This window comes from Euleptes europaea, chromosome 15, assembly GCF_029931775.1.
Source record: "Euleptes europaea isolate rEulEur1 chromosome 15, rEulEur1.hap1, whole genome shotgun sequence".
NCBI lineage: Eukaryota > Metazoa > Chordata > Lepidosauria > Squamata > Sphaerodactylidae > Euleptes > Euleptes europaea.
Window position 1 is genome coordinate 32,505,977 of NC_079326.1, and position 14,074 is coordinate 32,520,050.

General features: G+C 40.9%; 1 protein-coding gene across 1 annotated transcript in view; it reads right to left on the reverse strand.

Annotated features, from left to right (window-relative positions):
* Nucleotides 1-315: 315 nt before the first annotated feature.
* ITGB6 (integrin subunit beta 6) overlaps nucleotides 316-14,074 on the reverse strand; it is a 78,651-nt gene continuing 64,892 nt past the window's right edge. The window contains exons 12-16 of the mRNA XM_056861429.1: nucleotides 13,444-13,666; nucleotides 10,489-10,586; nucleotides 6,165-6,284; nucleotides 3,737-3,903; nucleotides 316-414 (exon numbers count right to left, since the gene is read on the reverse strand). Of these exons, the coding sequence (XP_056717407.1) occupies nucleotides 316-414; nucleotides 3,737-3,903; nucleotides 6,165-6,284; nucleotides 10,489-10,586; nucleotides 13,444-13,666 (707 nt within the window). The remainder of the gene's footprint in view (nucleotides 415-3,736; nucleotides 3,904-6,164; nucleotides 6,285-10,488; nucleotides 10,587-13,443; nucleotides 13,667-14,074) is intronic.

Here is a 14,074-nt window from a genome sequence, read left to right on the forward strand (position 1 = left end):
GCAAACCCGAACGTAAATCACTAGATTGCAGCATTTGAGAGGAGGAGGAAGAATTCTTTCTAGGCTTCTTCTTGTAGTGCCAAACTCTGATCTTCAATTTTTTTCTGAAGTGACCCCCTGCAAATGGGCTCCCCACCCCAGGTGATGTCCTGGCTCCAAGAACCTTCCAATCATGTATTTTCCAAGCCTGGACTACATTACCACTCACAGTATGTTAACCAACCTTCATTTAAAAGAATCAGTATAATATTTCAATATTTTTGAAACTAATTTTTCACCCTGAGCTGCTAGTTCTGGGCTGAACTGCCCTGAGCACTAGTAAAGATCCGTAGCAGATCCCATTTGCTTTTCTTTATTCTTGTACGTCACATTTTTGAATGTTGTTGTTGAGCCTCTGTACAGTGGGTTTGTTCCCTAGAAAAGGGGGAAAACAATGTTCAACAAATTATTTTTTATTTTGATTCCGTGCCATGCATAACGAGTTTTATCCCAGCAGTTTCAAAACGACTTGCTGGATTTTTAAAAGTGTCAAAGCAAGGATTTTGGGACTGTGGGCAGCAAATCAAAAGTGCCAGGACCAGAAACACAAGACAAAGACCAAGACAAATACTGAAGTGATGTACAAGCCAAGAGTCAGAGACATGGAAAAATCTCTCAAAATCACTGCATGGTATGGCCTTGTCATTCTGCTTACGGTTGCCAACTCCAGGCTGGGAAATTCCTGGAGATTTGGGGGTGGAGCCTGGTGAGGGTAAGAGTTGGGGAGGGAAGAGACCTTCGCAGGATACACTGCTAAGGTTGCCAACCTCCAGGTGGTGGCTGGTGATCTCCTGCTATTATAACTGACAGGCGTCAGAGATCGCTCCCCCGGAGAAAATGGCTGCTTTGGTAATTGGACTCTATGACATTGAAGTCCTTCCTCTCTTCAAACCCCGACCACCTCAGGCTCCACCCCCAAAATCTCCAGGTATTTCCCATCCCAGAGCTGGCAACCCTATATACTGCCTTAATGTCCACCCTCCAAAGCAGCCATTTCCTCCAAGGGGGTAACTGATCTCTATAGTCAATTGTAATTCTGGAATATCTCCAGGCCCACCTGGAGACAGGCAACCCCAATGTTGCTTCTCCCATCAACATATGTGCAAAAGAGAAATGGCTTGCTTTTTATGTGTGCACATTGGTAGCCAGTCCTTCCAAAAGTTAGTAAAAAAGGAGGCTCTATAGGGACTGTGACCCAGCTGACCCATGGGTTGAAGACCACTGGTCTAAAGGGCTCTCTAAGTAATAATTAGATAAGTGCATTCTCAAAAACAGAAGTACTGAATAAGATAAACTACCACAAAACCCACACAATATTTCAAAAATCACCTATGCAAATATTCTCTACCATAATAATGTGGGGACAGCTGTAATTCAACAACAACTAAAACAGAAGGTTTTTATTTTCTTAGAAATAAACGTAGGTCATGGATGAATCACTAAAGTCCTATTAACAACGGCTGGTAAGATGCACAAAATAAGCCAGGCTTTTTGGAAGCAGTGGAAGGATTGAAAAAAAAAAAACACAATGAAAAATACAATGAATGTAATAATAATAAATATCTAAGTGTATATATAGCATGACATGGAGATGAGTATTTGTGAATACAATGTGATACACTGCTTGCATGCTCTACAAAGCTGTGATTGACCAGTGGATCCCCAGTGCATTTTCACAGCTTGTTTCCATCTTACTTGAAAACACATAGGTCTTTTATGCATGGGTTTTTTGCCCGGGGTTCGAGGCTCTCTTGACCCACACTTTTCTGTTCTGAATCCTAAAAATGCTATGTATGTTGTTGCTTGCCCTGTAGAAAGTCCTGGGTTTACATAGAGTTTTTTGTGAGTGCTAGAGCATCCTCCCAGCTGATCGCTGCCCCCTATCTTCTCCGAGCCTGATTCCACCCACTGAGCAGCTGAGGGTTGGCAGGCAGCCCCGTTAATTGGCAGGCAATTGCCCACCAGAACTGGGCAAATGGCAAGCCTACTAGTAAACTAGACTGGTCTTGCTAAGCCACAGTTATAACTTATGGTTAAGTAAAAATGTGATCAGAAAAAAGACAACCGATGTGATCTCAGGTCTGGGTGAATTTTGTGCCCAAGTTTGTATCTGATGTATTTACTGATTGTTTCTCTTCCAGTTTTTGTCTCTACAATCTATATGAACTAAAGTATGCCTTGTTTTCACCTATTTAAGAAAGACACCTTTTATAAAGAAAGAAAAATCAATCCTTTGGGGTGAGCATGGAATGACTATTGACTATCCAATGACTACTGACTACTGTTAGAGTCCTCATCAGCAGATCTGCTATGCTTCTGAAACAATCTGTATTGGTGAGCCTAGTTCAAGTAAGCTTAAATCTGGAGTTGAATGACTGTACAGGATAAGATGCAGATAACTGAAAGTTATTCTCTCTGTAATGAAGAAAATTTGTATATATAAAATCAGATTTCAGGGAGAAAGCTAGGCTAGGATCTTCCTCCTTGAATCTAGTTTTCTAAATAAAGGAGTTTTTTGGTAGAGTACTCAGTCATCTGAGTGTCCTCTGCTGTCTGAAATGATATAGATTTAGGCTTTCACAGCTTTAGTACCTAAGGGGAAAAGAAGTGTGTTTTTTAAAAAAAGTTAGACCTCACAGTTTTGACCACCCAGACAGTAAGCTGGAACAAACCTTCAACCCTGAGGCCAATCTTCAACTGAAATATGCTGATGATGGAAGTATATGGGAAGAAAAAATAGGCTCTTTAGACCTTGATGTATTTAAGTCATGATATCATAGTATAATTTGGAAGGCATCTGAATCAATAACCTGCTTCACTATGAAGGGGTATACCTGAGCTTTTGTGCTGAGTTGAAAACTGAACCCTCTCCTGTGTGTGTATGTGTGTGTGTGTAAGTGTCGTCCAGTTGCTTCCAACTCATGGAGACCCTATGAATCAATGTCCTACAAAATGTCCTATAATTAACAGCCCTGCTCAGGTCTTGCAAACTGAGGGCTGTGGTTTCCTTTATAGAGTCAATCCATCTAATGTCGGGTCTTCCTTTTTTCCTGCTGCCTTCAACTTTTCCTAGCATTATTGTCTTTTCCAGTGACTCTTGTCTCCTCGTCATGTGACCAAACTATGATAGCCTCAGTTTAGTCATTTTAGCTTCTTCTCTAGGCTTCTTTAATAAGGATATACTAAGGCAACCTGTTTGATTCTTATGTCACAGGGAGGTTTTTATTCTTGCACATGCCTCACAAAAACTAGCAGTATTCCTCATTACAAATAACTTGCAACAGAGGTTGTTACACTATTGATATACTGGTCAGATAATTAAATCCTCCTGCTCCCAAATTCCCCCATGACATTGGAACATCAAAGAGATATATGTTCTTCTATTAATGAAAAACCCATGTGAATTCTTAATCATGGATATGGCTATGTTTTCTACATACCCAAAGGATTTGGGAGGAAACTCTAAAGTGCCCTCAGGTATTCCTAATTTTCCCCCCACTAAATGATGGACATCAGGCAGGCGCTGTTCTTTCCCATAAATTATAATCACAGTACTAGCACACTGAACTATTGTTTAGGAAGTCAGTTGCTTTCCACACAGAACATGTAGATAGTTTCAACAATACAAAATCTAAGCTAAATATGTGGTAGTCATGAGTTTTCCACTGCATATAAAAGGACACAAAATGTTACATACAGTTTGCCATCTGGCTTTTGATCTCTCTGCTTCAAACTTAGCAACTTCCTTGCGATCTTGAAATGAAATGTACAATTTCCATATGCAAAGCAAGACAACCCCAATGAGGAAGACTGCAATAGAAACACCCAACATAATCATTGGAATGTTCGGAGGTTGTGGACAGTCTGTGGAAAGAAAGGAAAAGCTGTAACAGTGGATCCCAAATGTGACTCCAATTTCAATAAGAACTATAGAATTTCTACAGAACAGAACAGAAGTTCTAAACCATTTTCCAGTTCCAGTGCAAAATGAGCGCCTGTATGCAAATGAGCATTTAGGTGTAACTTGATCATGACTTTCGGTGTATCTTCAAAGTGGCCATTAAATAGTAAACTACAGATAGAGTAACAGCCTTATCTTTACCAGACAAAAGAAAGATTAAATGATAGTCGTGAGAACATACAGGAAAGTGTGAAATCAATGGAGTAATAAGAGAAGATCTTATAGAAGAATATAAATCACAACTGAATAAAAAATGTGTACAGACTTTGCCTCTCCACATGGGCAGACTCTCTGTTCAATTGGACTATCCAAGAATCTGCCAAATAATTCATTGAGGGATAAGGCATTATATCTCGCAAAGAAGAAAAGTCTTCGGCAGGGAAGAGGCACAGCGCCGCCTCTTCCTAAGCTGTTTTGTCTACGCCGTTGAAGGGAAACAGCTTTCCCCCCTTCAAGTGGGGCTTTTTGCCCCATAGGGAACAGCGAGGCTACGACTGCTAAAAAGCAGGCGCAGCACCACTGTTCCTGGTACCGGTGTACTGGGCCGAAATGGGTTAGGGAGCCGCCTAGCTGGCGGCTCCTCCCCACCCCACCCCCGGAACATCCCCCTGTGCAAGAGGGGCGAGGCGCGGCCCCGCGGTGCTCGTCCACCGTCAACCCTGGCTTCCCCTCTGGCATAAGTACATATAATCACGCGATTACACGTACTTACGCTGGTGGCGAGGTCACACCACCTCCTGAGGGGATTCGCCCCCCCCCCCAGGAATTGGCTGTTTGAAAGGTTGGAATGGTTTAGAATTCTAAATAACTGGGAAGCACTGGAAAAGATGGGGTGCTCTGTCCCTATAATGAGGGTGAGCATTTCCTCTTGGCATCACCACATAGTTCAAGATGGTCCCTTCGTTCTAAATCTGTATCTTATTCATTACTAAAGGGAGGTCTGACGGAAAACTTGGATAGGATCTGTAAACTTGAAAGTCTTTCATTTACCATCTTTGTCCAAGAAGACACAAAAGGGTCAAGCTCAGTCCATTTTAAAAGATAAGGAAGAAAATCCTGATCTAATAGAAAAAAATCTGAATTTCACCACAGCTTTCCATGCTAACAGGAAGATGGAGCCAAAACCAGCCTCTAAATATAAGTTAGAGTTTGAAATACAATTAGGCGCTTGAAAGATGGCACATACACATTTTGATTGCAAAGATTCAGTTTTAGAGCCCATACAGCTGGGGATTTGGGTGCTGCAAGCCCCCGAGAAAATTTTGAAAATTGACCAATTACAGCGACATTTTGAGGCCATATGAAATGGTTATTAGAGCATATTCCAAGATCAATATTAAGTACTTCAACCCACTGGCTTATGATTCTGTCACTAATGTAGCCTTATTTTAATAACAAAACAGTTTCAAAAATTCCATCTTGTTGAAAAATTCACTCATTAAAAAAAAAGTTGCTTCAGGGCCCCTCTGTGATTAGGGTCCCTGAATCTTAAACTTCCTTAGTTTCATAGTAGATCCGCCACTGTCTCCAGGTATTTCCCAACCCAGAGCTGGCAACCCTACTCCATTGGGGGAGAAAGGGCAGGAGCTGAGGGGACATCTTTGCTTCCCAGTCAGTTCAGTTTGGGAGGCACAGCAGCAAACCACAACCATGGCCCTAGTGGGGACAGAGGAGAGCCAGCAGCAGCTTCCCCATGGTGCCTGGGGAGGGTGGAAAATCCTTGGGCTGGCCTTGCTAGTGACCTTGATGGAAGAGTTCAAACCTAGGTTTCTGGATCCTAGTCTGACATACTAATCACTACCCCACGTTGGCTTGGATCCCACCTAGAATTTCTATATGTACTACGTGGGGGTGATTTTTGTTGATTTCCCCCTCCTGCAGTAGTCCAATATCCCCCCTCGGAAATGCTGCTCTGGGGGGGATGGGAGGAATCAGAGGCCTCCCAAGGATGAAGAAAATTGGTGACAATGCTCCCTTGCATCTGTGGAAATTTTAGGCTGGATGTAAGCTATTGACTCTTGTTCATGTAGGGCTGCAAAGAACAACTATTTCAGGAGCATTATGCCTCTAAAACTTAATATTGGACAACACAGAACACATCAACCTGACTGTTTCAAGTTGGCAGTATATATAAAAGGTGATTTACCAAGGCCAAACAACCTACCTTTCTGCGTTATGCTGTGAATGGTTGTTTTTCCTTGTTCATCATCTTCCATTACAAATGTGATAACACATTCATTCTCCCCTTGCAACAAACACTGGACAGACTTATCTTTCATGCTATCTGTGAGAGAGGAAGAAACCCATCCTGCCGGTCAAACTCAATTCATCAAGCAGTAACCATGAAGAAGAAAGGATTTATAACACCAGGCTTGTTTTCAACAGACAGTAAAAGGGGAAGGGGAAACTACAATACCTAAAAGAATTTCATACGATACTTCTGTCACTAAAAGGTTTTGCTTCAGGATTTTTTTTTTGTTAGACTTTGCACTTAGGTTTCAGATGAGAAGGCCCAGGTGTTGTCAATCTATGTTGACCATCAAGAGTACCCATCAAGACTGCAGTAATTTGAAATTCAATGAATTAGAAATACTTCCAAAAGATTTGTCATTGCTGCCAAAGGAATATAATAGCCCTGATTATAGTACAAAGTAAATTATATGTTCTCTTTGTCTTTTTGGTACTGGTAGAATGTCTAGACTGTGTTTCAGTGTTGCATAGCCCCACATCAAATGGATACTGATCCCTTTCAAAAGATCTGCCACTTATTGCTTCCTGAAGGCTGTTATAAAGGGCAATGCAACAGGCATTCTCATAACATTTAAATATATTTTCGGAATTAAAAATGAGAACCATCGGATAATCATAATGCTGATTGGCAACCTGTAGATAAAATGGAACAAAGATGACAAACTTCCCAGTTTTAGTTTCTTTGCTGAATTGAATGTAGTTCTGCAAAACAAAAACAAAAACTTTTCACCTAAACTTTCCCAGGTACAGAACCTTTTATGCTATTCAAGAGGCCCTGGTAGGGGTGGAGTATGTGTGAGGGAACTGTGATAGACTACAAAAAGGAAATGAGAAGAATGGAATCTGAAACTACTGGCTATCATGCCAGGAGTACCAGAGCCACAATGTCTTGTTTGAGGCTTCGGTCCACAAACTGCTTTTTAGATAGCAACCAGCACTGAAGTTCCCGTGAAGTCTATAGCCAAGCTAGAAAAACTACTTTGTTAGGGCAATTCCACAGACAATAGTTTGTTACCTGCAACATTATACAAAATTCTTGCCTTCTGAAAATATTCTGTCTCATACAATTTAGTATTTTAATGTCTTCTAATAAAGTTTTTGATTGAACATTAGTTCAAATAAAACGGTTAACAGTTTATTTTTCAGAGTTTGCACCAATCAACAAAAAATAGATATTTGTCAAATGGACTATGGAAAATGAAATTTTTACTGGGGGAAAGGATCCTATTTACAAATTATTTTCTCTATATGTATGCACTTGAGGGAAAATATATTGTGCAAACTTTGGGGGGGGGGATTGGGTTTGTTTCAATAGTTCCCTTCCCCTAAGTGTGGAATTTTCTATTGAAGAAAGAAGTAGTTCGGTCTTCTCCAATTGAAAATTCCTTACTTAGCAGATGGGAGCTATTGCATCTTATACTACAACAACAGCAGCAATATGTTGGATTCTCTTGTGTAAGGAATCTTCTGCTGGAGTAGAAGTCCTTTCTTTAAGACAATCTTCATTGGCAGAACCTCACAGCAAACCACTGGATTCAACCCATTATTTATCATCATTATCATCATCATCATCCACCATTCTATAGAATTTTTAATGTAACTTACATAAAATATACAAATACACAAAGACCATGAAATAAGAGAATATTTTTTTAAAAAATTAAACAGGTCAGCAAATAGGGATAATAGACATAAACATGATACATTTTCAAATGTTTGTGGAAGAAAAATAAGAACGTTTTCTTGATGGTTCCTTTTGGGCAGAGTACTCCACAAAGTGGGTATTACTCATAAAACAAGCTTTGATTGTCATCTTTATTAATCTTTTCTCTAAGAAGTAAATTAAAAGGAACAAAGCAGTGTCCTTAGATCCCCAGAAATTAGGAAGAAGGTAGAAGGCAACCACAGTAAACTAAATTTGTAAACTAATCTGAAGCCAGTTAGATAAACATTAATTGGTGCAATATTCTCTTTGTAACATTTTTAATTTTAAAACCAACAACTGTCTTTTTCCTGCATACAATATACAAGAAATCCAGTACGCTGCATTGCCTCCTTCATCTAGATATTCATTGACTTCAGAGTCAAATATTGTTAAGCATTTTATTTATAATAATGACATTAGAACAGAATATAAATATCGCTGAATTGCTTCAATTTGTTAAGTCTTTGGTATGGCTCTTAGAAATTCTGGACAACCATCTTTAACATGCAGATATACGCACCACGCATTCCTGAGATGCGGTGTGCTTGGACGGCGGGGAGGAGGCGCTATTGCGCCTCCTCCTAAACCATTCCCTGCATGCTGAAAAACAAAAAAAGGCTTTTAGAGGCTTTTTTTGGGTGAAATGGGGCTTTTTCGCCCCACAGAGAAAAGCGAGGCCGTGCCTCCTAAAAAGCAGGCGCGGCCTCACTTTTCATGTCACTGCCGTTCCCAGGGCGAATTGGGACAGGAGGCTGCCTCCCCCCCGGAACGTCCTAGGAATGCCTCCCGGGATGCCAGAACACCCCCTGGAACGCTGGTGTGGGTCTTTACACCAGTGGGACACCGGTGTAAGGCCCCGCTGGTGTTCTGGGGTGGCACTGCCATGATGGCGCCCAGTGCCTGGCATCTGGGCCTCCATGCTGGGGCCACTAACACCGTCGTAAGTAGCACGGGCGCTGGAGCAGGGCCCCCCAATGCCAGCGCAGCACCTTCCTGGCCTCCTAAGGGCTTTTGCCCTCGAGGCTCATGAAAGTGCTGTAAGTATCACCAAATTTGGGTGTTTGACAATATAAAGGTGAGGTCATGTCTGTGCAGCATTGATAGGATCCTTGACTGTATTGCAATTATGTTTTGTATTCATAGTTCTTATCAGTGGAAACAGTTGTTAGAATGTTGTTCTAATAGCAGATAAAAAAATGAAGAAGAAATAACTCTTTTTCTTTTCTTTCAAAGCAGTTGTATGCCTTGCTCAGCTATCCAAAGGTGTACTCTGCCAGGAGTTCTTACTGATTTACGTGAGATGCCTTTGTATCATACCACTGAAAATTTGTAGGAGATTCTTACTGTAACTGGTGTAGAGATTTTCACCCTGCATTGGCTGCAGCCATCTCCTTGGCAGTACAAGTAGTTGTCACGTAAGTACTATTACCAGCCTGTGAGCATGGAATGGTCCAAAGACACTCATATCTATGTTATGAGCAATTAAAGCACACTGTGGCCGGAATAGAAGAAGTTGTAGAAAGTCCTAAGGAATCAGAATGTTTTCTTTTCCCCAGACCAGTGGCCAGAAGATCTGTTAATGGGTCCACAGGGACTCTGGCTGATCCAGAACTTATGCTTCTAATCAGGCAATATAGTCCTTAAAATGTGGAAATACACCGAAGTAGTAGGATTGCCTGGAGACCTGTGTCAAAACTGTGTCCAAGTGTACAGTACAGGCACATTCCTAGTAATAGACAGGATGAGCTGTTTCTCTTGGGGTATCAAGGATCTGTGTCTGATATCCAAAGTAAGAGGAGGTAATGCTACTAAACGAATAACCTTTTTATGGCATGGAAATAAACAAGAGGAACAGATTCAGAGGCTTAATTTCTCCATCTTGGGCAGCAGTTCGAGACAGGAACTGGGCCAGTAAAAATTGGCTGCCCTACTTCTGAGTTGTTGTAGCTTAATTGTCTTTGACTAATGTTTTGTGGCTAGAACTCAGCACTCAGGATATTCATGGATTTTAGATATTTTTTAGGATTTCCTGTTCCGGTTGGAACAAAACGGATGGGTATGTGTGCCTTGGCTCAGAGTTTTTTCTTTTTCTCTATGTTGTAGGAACTTGAATGAAAGTAATTATATCGGATATTTTTAAAGTGAAACCCTGAAAGGTTTATCTGTTTCTCTTAATTTTTTATCAGATTGTTGAGCGTTCATTTGGCCCTGCCTCACACACCAGACTTGCTCTTTGCTGAGTAAGCTGGTTAGAACACTGCATGTGTCCCATGTTCAACCCAATGACTAAATTAAAAGTCTGCATTTGTATTATTTCTTTTATGACATTTTCAGTTGCTTTAGCTTGCTTCATATTAGAACTTAAATTGACATACAAATACAAAAATACACATTGAAAATATAAAGCATGAAATGTACTAAAAAATGAAAAAGCTTAAGCAGCAGCACCTTCCTCCCACATCCCACAGAAAGTCCCCATTATTATAGCCAAAGCAATCAATCAGCCACTCAATCAATCAATAAATATACCGACCTTCTTTGCTACTGATGGTCACATCTACCAGTTTACATTTTTCAGTGCATTCTTCCTGTGACTGATCATTAGTAGCTAAATAACATTCTATGCAGCTCCTGTGAAAAATGATTTAACAGCTCATCAATCTCAGTTATGAGGCCACAGCGACAAATAGAGAATAAATATGCAGTCTTCATCTTCAATAAGCACCTTACAAAGGGTGTTCAGGGGGGTCAATGAGCAGTTATTTTACATGAACTGCATTTAAAAAGCAGAATAAGTGTCTGGTGGTCCAGATGTTCTGTGCTCTTTCTGTCCCTCCGAGTTCCCATTAGATATAAACCAAACTCATGCATTATATTTTTGTGTTATTAGCCGGTTTATACAGAAGTCTTGAACAAAACAAGATTGCTACGATGGAATGTATTTCTTTCAAACTTCACTGCACCCATTGAGAGCAACCATAAGCTGGTCTATTCAGATTCGTAGTCAGATCTACTAAATGGAGCTAACTCCCAGGAAAGTGCTTTTAGGATTACACTGATATGTTCCACAGTTATGCCTGTCTGAGTCCCATTGAAATGGAAGAGGGTTAACTGCACCTTTTTCTCTGAATCATAGCTTCTGACTCACTTAGCATCAAACCTGGGGACCTAATTTACCCAAGTGTAACATCAATGGAATAATGCCATTGCATTTTTTGTGTGGATTGTATGGTTCTCTTAACAGACGTCACTAAAGTATTACATGTGTCAGAAGGTAAAAAACATATATGTTAAAATAAAAGGAGATTTTTGATTAAGTCACTTTGAAATAGCGTAATTTAATTCACCGAATGACTAAAAGATCAAAAACCAAAGAAAAACTCTGAATTTATCTGACACCCACATAACGTTAGTAGAAAGGTTCTGAATGATTCATCGGGGATAGAAGCCAGCTCAGGCTTCCTAGTGAAAGGAAATAATCAATGACATTAATGTAAGAAAGTTATTTTCATACCACACACCAGAAAAAATGACTAATATAACAATAACTTGTGTGGAAGTTCAAATTCAAGTAGAGTTCAAGCAGTTCAACTTCATCCTATGAGTAACTATTCCAGCAAACATGTTTCATCCAAGGCACAATTACTGCTTGGCTCACAAAGCATCATTGTTTGAGTCATTGCCTTATTATTGCAGTCCAGATCATGGAATTGCAGCAGTAGTTGCTAACACAGACCAACTTGGCAGATCTGCAAAATAAGTCAGTTATGTCTGATTGATCTTTTGACTGGAAATTATCAATTATCAATGGTTTGGATTTCGATGGAAAGCTTCTGTGATCATGACTTTTGCAGCTCCAGTTCCCAATTGCAGCCTAAAATGCTGAAATACTGTTGATAGGAGGAGGCTTGACTTGGGAATCTCCCAACATTTTGTAATTGTAATTTCCTGCTGGTGGTGAAGAGGGACCTGGCAACACTATGGATCAAGGTGCTAAGGAGAAAGGCAGGGTTGATTCCTCTTGAAGTCTTGTGGGCCATCCATCACTGGAGATTCTGCTATTGTTGCACTGTGGCTTCAATCCTAAGAACACTTTCCTGTGAGTAAGCCCAACTGAATGGAATGGTGAGTAGACCTGCTAAGATTGGGCCCTATAGCAATAATTCACAAACAGATTTTCCTCTGATTGCTTATAGCACAATGGTAGTGCAATGTCAAGCAATGCGTGGATACAGCCTTAATTTGTATGAAGGTTGGTCATACATCACTTTGAGAAAAAACTGCTCTAGGGCAGTAACTTTTTGGCTTAAATAGGGACATTGCTTGGTTGGAGATTTGGCCCTGGGTGCCAAGTAAAATGGTCTTGTGTGCCACTGTGGGTATACATGTAGGGTTGCCAACCTCCACGTGGTGGCTGGAGATCTTCTGCTATTACAACTGTTCTCCAGGTGATAGAGATCAGTTCCTCTGGAGAAAATGGCTGCTTTGGCCATTGGACTCTATGGCATTGAAGTCCCGCCCCTCCCCAAACCCTGACCTACTTGGGCTCCACCCCCAAAGTCTCCAGGTAATTCCCAACCCCGAGCTGGCAACCCTATATGCATGGTCGAGGTTGCCTATCACATGATATAACATAATCATACAAACTGCAATCATGCTATTATTTCTGTTTTATAGATTATTTTAATCATATGCATACACATATTTGCTGCTTCTTTCTTACTTTTTACTGCACCACTGTAGTAAACCATAACCCATTTTCAACATTACTATTTATATAACTAAAAAATGTTATAAGCCCAGTTTTAAAATTTGGAAAGAACCGTACAGTTCTTTTTGTGCAGTTGTCCTTGTGGCAACCTTGCTCTTCAAATGCTAAATATAGACAAGAATGCGACTGATTGCCTTGTTCTGCAGAGTCTTCCTTGGAGGCCTCCCATCCAAGCACAGACCTTGCTTAGCTTCCGAGATGTGACGAGATTGGCCTATATCATGCCGCCTTCCCTCCACATGGAATCCATAGCAGAAATTTATTAATTATATGCAGATAGAGTCTGCATAGAAAATATAGGTGGGAAACAGGTCGGATGAACCAAACTCAGTTCCCCTAATATATTAAAGGTAAATGTCCCCTGTGCAAGCACCGGGTCATTCCTGACCCATGGGGTGACGTCACATCCCGACGTTTACTAGGAAGACTGTGTTTTACGGGGTGGTTTTCCAGTGCGTTTCCCAGTCATCTTCCCTTTACCCCCAGCAAGCTGGGTACTCATTTTACCGACCTCAGAAGGATGGAAGGGTGAGTCAACCTTGAGCCGGCTACCTGAAACCGACTTCAGTCGGGATGGAACTCAGGTCGTGAGCAGAGCTTGGACTGCAGTACTTCAGCTTACCACTCTGTACCACGGGGCTCATTCCTAATATATTACTAGGTCTTTAAACATGAGACAAACAAAATATGTACGTATACACTGGAATGTCCGTTTACCTTTTGGAACTACAAGGATCAACATAAGTAGTATATTTTTCACATGTGCTGCCTGAAACCCCTGGATTTGAGCACACACATTTTCCACAAATGCATTCGCCTCTCCCACTGCAGACTGTGTCATCATTAGAAATACATGCTTCAGTGTCTGTAGTACAGTTGCAGTATTCACCCGTCCAGCCACTGTGGCAGATACATTCACTGCAGTCACAGTCTCCATTGCCTGAGGAAAACCATGGACGTTATACATTATTTCTATTCCACCCCATTCCAAGGCTCAGATGTCCCCTAATCCCTCTATCATACACTAGACTTCCAGACTGTTCTACTATTACCTTTACTTCTGGAAACAATGATAAAAATACTTGTCCACAAAGTTACATTATTTGACGAAATCCAAACAGGAATAGTATCATATATCAGGACCAATTAAGATCACAGAGCCATAAACTGGATTTTGAGTTTGACAAAACTCTTTCTTAGGCTCGATGTGAAACAAAACAACAAAATGAGAGGGAGCATAAGGTTGCCAACTCCAGCCTGGGAAACTCTTCAAGATTTTAGGGTGGTGCCTGTGGAGGGGGAGTTTAAGGAGGGGATCCTGATATATTACAGAGCCTACCACACAAAG